General features: G+C 44.9%; 1 protein-coding gene across 1 annotated transcript in view; it reads right to left on the reverse strand.

Moving 5' to 3' along the window:
- The window catches only part of LOC104525698 (enhancer of filamentation 1), a 6,413-nt gene extending 175 nt beyond the window's left edge, over positions 1 to 6,238 (reverse strand). The window contains exons 1-6 of the mRNA XM_029085180.1: positions 6,224 to 6,238; positions 5,729 to 5,830; positions 4,357 to 4,458; positions 2,692 to 3,915; positions 2,273 to 2,362; positions 1 to 329 (exon numbers count right to left, since the gene is read on the reverse strand). The exon at positions 1 to 329 is cut by the window's left edge and continues 175 nt beyond it. Of these exons, the coding sequence (XP_028941013.1) occupies positions 1 to 329; positions 2,273 to 2,362; positions 2,692 to 3,915; positions 4,357 to 4,458; positions 5,729 to 5,830; positions 6,224 to 6,238 (1,862 nt within the window). The remainder of the gene's footprint in view (positions 330 to 2,272; positions 2,363 to 2,691; positions 3,916 to 4,356; positions 4,459 to 5,728; positions 5,831 to 6,223) is intronic.
- Between the last annotated feature and the right edge of the window lie 871 nt (positions 6,239 to 7,109).

Consider the following 7,109-nt stretch of genomic DNA (forward strand, 5'->3'; position numbering starts at 1 on the left):
TTGTTGCGTACATCCTGAGTGGTCACTTGCCTCGTGAGCATGTCCCCGATGAACACAAGTTTGTGAGCGCTCAAAATGACAAATTTGCTGTGAGCCACGAAGATTCGGGGGGGTTGAGAAGCGTTGACGCAACTGAAGAAGGCGTCGATGGCGTTCAGGAGAGAGTTGAAGTGAGTCTCGCATTGGTCAGAATAGAAGAGAAGCAGTTGGCTGTCACGGGAGGTGGCAGCGCTGTTTGCACTCTGGAGAGCTTGAGGTGGCTTCCATTTTGAGATGTCGTTCTCTACTGGTTTGGTGATCTCTTGCTCCAAACGTTGAAACTGATTGATCTGAAAGGCAAATATAAAGACTCTCTTCAAAGAATATTCTCCTAAGACATTGTAATGTGTCACAATTTCACCTTATGCCACAGGACACCCCTGGGTATTGACCTTATGCTAAATAAAAAGTAGTATATATGTTTTCTCAGATCTTCTATTTTGGAGAGTGAGGGGTAATCAAGTGCTTTGGTTACCATAAATCCAAATATACAGAGTGCAGAAGAGAAAAGCATCTAAAATGGCTAAACTGGCTAAATGGCTAAAACCATCTAAATGGCTAAAAGCATCTAAATTGGCTGCCCAGGGAGGTTGTGGAGTCTCCTTCTCTGGAGACATTCAAAACCCACCTGGACGCCTTCCTGTGTGATCTCATTTAGGTTCCTGCTCTGGCAGGGGGTTGGACTGGATGATCTTTCGAGGTCCCTTCCAATCCCTGACATTCTGTGATTCTGTGTGAAAATACCTTCTTTGCATTAAAAAAAAACCCAACCAAACCAAAACCAACCAAACAAAACACCTCCTGAATTTACAGGCTGTTGCTCATTTGGAATATTCCAAAATCACAGGTGAGAGAGATGGATCCAGTTGGCAATGACTCCTACACAGTCTGTAAAGAGCTGCCCTGTCTGTGGGATTTTGAGATGACAAACCTTTAACTCTCATCTCCACGTTGCTTGTACAATTTTCTGCCATATAATATGGCAACAAGATATTGAAGAATTAATATGAGGGCAAAGTGCCAGCCCTCAATCTTGTCTGACTTATGTTTTAGCATTTAAAGTGATGTTAAGCTCAGTATTTAAGTTAATGGTACTGATGGTCACTGAGCAGATGTGCAGGTGTCATGTGTGTTCAGTGTGGTCCAGTGATGAAGGCAGTGGGTTGCAGGTGAGGAAAGCCAAGTTCTCAAGCTGGCTTTGTGACTGACCCGCTGTAAGACGTCGCACAAGTCTGTTTCTCCTCTGTGGTAAACTTTTGGAGACAGAGACAGTTTGTTGTTATACATACACACTGGGCCCACCACAAGGGTGCAGTGTATAAAAAATATAATGAGTCTCTGTCCTGGTTTTTGCTGGGATAGGGTTAATTTTCTTCTTAAATTGAGATGGTTGGAAATTGTTTTTGAAGGAAAGGCTTATTCCTGCCACAAGAGATATGGTTCTAAACAGAGAGCTGTGGCTCTGCTCCTGCTTAATTATGAAGTGGCAACAAAGAAATGAACAGGGCAGAGATGCTGATCTTAGAATCATGGAATGGTTTGGGTTGGAAGGGACCTTAAAGCTCATCCAGTTCCAACCCCCCTGCCAGCAGCAAGGACACCTTCCACTAGACCAGGTTGCTCAAAGCCTCATCCAACCTGGCCTTCAACACTTCCAGGGAGGGGGCAGCCACAACTTCCTTGGGCAACCTGTTCCAGTGTCTGATCACCCTCACAGTGAAGAACTTCTTCCTAATATCTAATCTAAACCTCCCCTCTTTCAGCTTAAACCCATTTCCCCTTGTTTTGTCATTAACTGCCCTTAGGAAATAGCTTCAGAATAGCTACTCTGTAGTAAACACCTAAGATTTCTTTGGCATAAGCCATCGCTCACACACACATGCAGGGCTAGAAAGGCACTAAAATCTCGATGCTCATCATTTCCCATTTGGAGCATGACAGTGTGGGTCCTTCTCCCTTGCACTGATAAATCCATTAATGGTGGAGCCTGACTGGCACAAATCCACTTGGAAAGAAACTAACCTGGAGCCACTGTTTCGCCAAGACCCAATACCTGCAGTCTTCACCATCTAGCACCTGGGGCTTTCCAAGTGTGTGTGCTGCCACTCGTGCACACCTCACAGCCAAGTTGCTCACTGCTAAGGGAAAGGCTCCTCCTGCTTTATTTGACCAGAACTCCTTATGTGCAAGAACACTGCACTTCAACGTGATGATTGCACCTGAGCGAACGTACCTGATGGTGCTCTAGCTCCATTTTGCTCTGCTTGATGATATTTTCTTTTTCCAGGAGCTCCTTCTGTTGCCTTTCAAACTCTTCTTTCCCCTGTTTTGCAGAACATAAGACACTGTGTTAAGTCAAAATGTGAATGACAACTCATAGGTCAAATGACAGGCTTCTTTGTATTGGCTTTTTCACTGGCAGTGCACCATGAAGAGCACGGAGAAGAAAAGGACAGTGTGGCAGAGCAAAAGGCTGGCTGGTGCTATTATGTTCTATTTGAGAGGAGGTAATCTCTCAAATTGGTGAAATTCACCTTGAATATGTATTAGTGGGACAATCTGATTGCTGCCTTCCTGCAAACAGCTTCTGTAAAAAGCACAGACAACTCTCTTACTTGTCCTTGTGCAGAACAAGGTGTTGGGTTTACCTACCTGCAAGTGAACATAATCGTAGTCATCCATCCAGCTCTTCTCCGAGCTCTCACTGGTAGTACTGGGAGGGTGCTGACCTGCACTCAGGAGCGGAGGAAGGGGACTGCAGTGATTCTGTGCTTTTTCTCCGTGAGGCTGCATATGAGGATTGTCATATACATAGTCAGGAGCGTTCATGATGTTCTCTGGTATGTTTTTGAAATGTGAGCTGCTCAATGCCTGTTTGAAAAGCACCTCAGCATTGACGCTGATGGTAGTGGTCAGTTGCTTGGCATCATCCGGGACTGTCCTGGCCACCATAACAAACCGATCCAGGTCATCACACTTGTTCTGCAGTCTGTTGACAGCTAGAACATTTAAAGACCAGTTGTAACTGTTCAAGTCATGACTGGTTTGGGTAAGGATCTGGTAAGAGTCCTCCAGCCTTTGCACCTCCCTCTTCATTTTGTTAAGGAGGCTGAACTCGGATAGGCAGGAAGCATTGGCTGCTGATCCTTTGGCAAACTGGAGGTACTCCACCAGCGACTGCTCCACCTTATCCACAGCAGCATGAATTTCATTGATGTGTTTCTCCATATATCCATAAGACCGCCACTCTGCTGTAACGAAGGCCATGAGGTTACTGACAGCTGTCTCCACCGTTTGCTGGAGGTGATAAAGCCTCTCTATAGCAGTGTCCGGGTCAAGGATTAGCCATTTGTCCTGTGCAGTTGACGCTGAGAAAGAAGAGTCTTTTGATGTTGTTGATGATGTGGACATGTTACTCCTTGTGCTTCCTGTGCTGGAGAAAGACAACCTATTTATTCCATCAGTCACATCCTGTAAGCCTTTCGTGTCTTGGGGGACTGGTGGTGGCACATCATATACACCTTCTCTTCCTTCTGAGATGAGACTTTCACTGAGTCCTGTGTGTTGTCCTGGGAATGCAATTCCCCTTGGGGTGTCATAAACGTCTTTTTGAGGTGCAATCTGCTGTCCAAGAAAATGGTTTTGATGGTTCATAGGGATGTCATAAACACTCTGTTTCTGTGGCACTCCATCAGGCAATAAAAGGCCCTCAGGAGAAAATTTATTAAGTTCTTTCCCAGTTGCTTTGGTGATGGGAGGAGGAATATCATATACACCTTCTGGTCTTACACTGTGCCCCACTGGAGGTGAAAAATCCTGCAAATTTTCCCTCAGTCCTGTATCATCTCGGCACGCAGATGGAGGTGTTGCATAGACCTGATTCACAGAAAGCAAACCATTAAACTTTTGGCTAGAATAGCAAAGTATTTAACATCTTCCATATGGCCTATAAAATGCTGGGATGGAAGATCTGCCATTGACTTTCATGGAGTCAGCTACTTATCCTGAGTTTGACTGAGGGTCAGTTTTAATGTCTCACTTTTTAGCATTCATTTTGATGCAAATTCTCCTAAGCAGTGAAATCCAAAAAGGCAGCACGCTGCCACAGAGATAATGGAGGTCCAATTAGCAATTCACACTCCATAACATTAACAATTTTGATGCAGTGCTTCACTTCACCAGTTTAAACAGTTTAAAAACCTAAGGAAATCTTGAAAATACTGAATCTCCTTCAGGATCAGAAATGAACTCTTGTTTAAACGAGTCTTTGGTCAGGCATGAAAATAGAGGATCTTGTGGAAACAGTGTAATACTTACCCCTTTGGCAGGTGGTATGTCATAGACTCCTAAAGCTTTTGCTTCTCCCAAGGGAACTGGAAGTGCAGACCCCTTAACTGATGTGGGGGGAATGTCATATATCTACAGAAAGAATAAATTGGTTACAGAAACAAGCCACCTCAGGAAAGCTCTGATCTCACTTGAGTTTTCTTGGTTTACATGTTTCCTCTCAAACACCCTGAAGATGATCAGAGCTCTTCAACTTGGTTTCATATGGGAGAGCTGCCTGGATTTGCCTGGTGTTTTAGACAATTAGGAGGAAATGCACTTTGCTAGGTGCCTTCTGGGCAACTGTGTGGACAGGAGGCTGGAGAGATGAAGTCACAGCTGACTTCCGTCCTGAGATTTAAATCAAGGCCATTCTATTAGAGATAGCTGTTGGGGTGAAGAGGGGACCAGTATATTCATGCAACCAGAACTGATCACACCCTGACTGATAAAGATGAGAGGGCCTGAGAAATAAGCTTGTACTTATACACACAGAACTCTCTGTAACGAAGGCTGCCCTGTCAGCATGGCCTATCTGCTTTATCAGGTGCAGTGTGAACTGTCTAATTAGCAGAGAGTACAGCTGTCAGATGCTTCAAGTGTCCCCCTTGGTGGCATGTCCTACATTACAGTGGCTTCTGCGTGTGGTCTAAGGCCACTGGATGAATGTCTCTTAACGCAGACTTCCCAACATTGAGGGTCACTCTATGTTATGTCCTATTGGGCTTCAAGGTTGTTCCCTAGAGAAGCTGCTCTGTCAAAGAGCCATGGAGAGATGCAGGGTTCATAGACTCATGGAATGGTTTGGGTTGGAAGGGACCTTAAAGATCATTTAGTTCCAACCCCCCTGCCACGAGTAGTGGAGTTACAGATCCTGCAAGCATCCACTCTAGATGTCTGTGGTCTTGGTGATTGAATGCTAAGGGTGTTCCCCGGAGCAAAGATATATTTCAAGTTCAGTGACGTGGTGCAGTAGATATGTAGTGCAAACAACTCCCTGCATAGTAGCTGTTCATCAAGCTGATAATTTTATCCCTGCTGAATGAATTACTGTCAACTATGCAACAACAAAGTAAGAGAAAAAAACTGTTCCCAGGCAGCAAGTTTATTCTGTTTAGATATACTCTTTGATCAAAACACAGAAAACAAATGGGACTTTTGTGTTTGGTCTGCTGCCAAATCTCAGTCAACATCAAATACAACTTTGAAATATTTCTGCGCTCTGTGAATAAGCCACAGCATCTAATTAAAACATATTTTCTCCCTCTGAAACAAGAGAACTTGCTTTGCTTATAAACTTCTGGTAGAAATTCATCACCTTTTGTGCCCTGTCAGTGCTGTTGGCAGTTTTATTGGTACCTACCCCTTGGAGAGGGCGAACAGGGGGGATATCGTAGGTATCCTTCTGGTATTTGGAAGGGAATTCATAAACATAACCTTGTCCTGACCTGACTGGAGTAATTACCTGTGGGATAAAAGGAAAAGAGAAAACATAAGTCTCTGAGGGTCTTGGCATGTTCTCTCTGTACTGCACAGAGTATAAACAACCCAGCACTATTAACATTCATGCTTTATGTGGCAATGTCAGTAACACAAGTCTGCGTACACTTCTGACAGCTGAACACCACAAAGAGTCTGTTAGGAGCTACAGAGGAACCATCTTTTCCTCCCAGACCAGTTCTGACATGGGTGCTTGCTAGTGCTACAGCATCTTCTATTTCTCAAGCACAGATTCTCCAGCAGGTCTAAGAGAGCTTGGTTCCTTCTCCCCACTGACCGTGCATTAGCACAGACCACATGAGGTGATGGTCACTCCACCCACTCACTGAGATCAGGGCTATGTCCACATTGATCCTACCGAGGTGTTGAGCATCCCCACTTAGTGACAGAGGCTTAAAATACCCTGTTCAGGCTCTGGGAGTCTAACCCTTTGCTTGTGGAGGTATTTGCCACCTACCCTGGAAGGACATCTTGTGTTCCTGTGAACAACATCCTGGATGACCGAGTGTGAGCTGTGGCTCTGGAAATTCTTTAGGTGGAAAGGCTGTGCTTCAGCCTTCCAAAGCAGGATGTTCATAGAATCACAGGGTCATAGAATGTTGTGAGTTGGATGGGACCCACAAGGATCATCAAGTCCAACCCTTGCTCTAGCTCAGGACAATCCCAAGATTCAGACCATGTGTCTGAGGGCACATGTTGGCCAAATGCTTCTGGAATATTGTCAGGCTTGGTGCCATGAGCACCTCCCTGGGGAGCCTGTTCCAGTGCTCCACCACCTTCTGCCTGAAGAACCTTTTCCTGATGGCCAACCTAAACTTGCCCTGGCAAATTGTTCTTGTTCCTTAGAGACCCTTCCCATTTTTGAAGACAGGCTGACCTACCTGATGCTATAGGAAAGGTTTACAGTATTACAAGGCCACAGTTTTTATTTACTGTGCTGTGACACAATCCTAAATAACTCCACTAAAGCTAGACTGGCCAGATGAAGAAATCCAATTTCACTCAGCACCACAGGACCTTTTTTATCAGGTATCTTGACATGACTTTAGCTCTTTCCCAGACTTGACTAACCTGAAGTAGTAGTCAAGCAGGGTCACTCCTTTATTTGGGTGAAACAAACCCTTGCTCTGGGTGCTTCTGGCTGTTGTCAAAGGAAGTGAGAGGTTAAAAACACCAAGTGCCTGATTCTAGGTATTCATGAGTACAGCCTGCCTACAGGGGTGGCTGTGGACAGAAGACCTGAG

This window comes from Antrostomus carolinensis, unplaced genomic scaffold (assembly GCF_000700745.2).
Source record: "Antrostomus carolinensis isolate BGI_N321 unplaced genomic scaffold, ASM70074v2 scaffold13185, whole genome shotgun sequence".
Taxonomy (NCBI): Eukaryota; Metazoa; Chordata; class Aves; order Caprimulgiformes; family Caprimulgidae; genus Antrostomus; species Antrostomus carolinensis.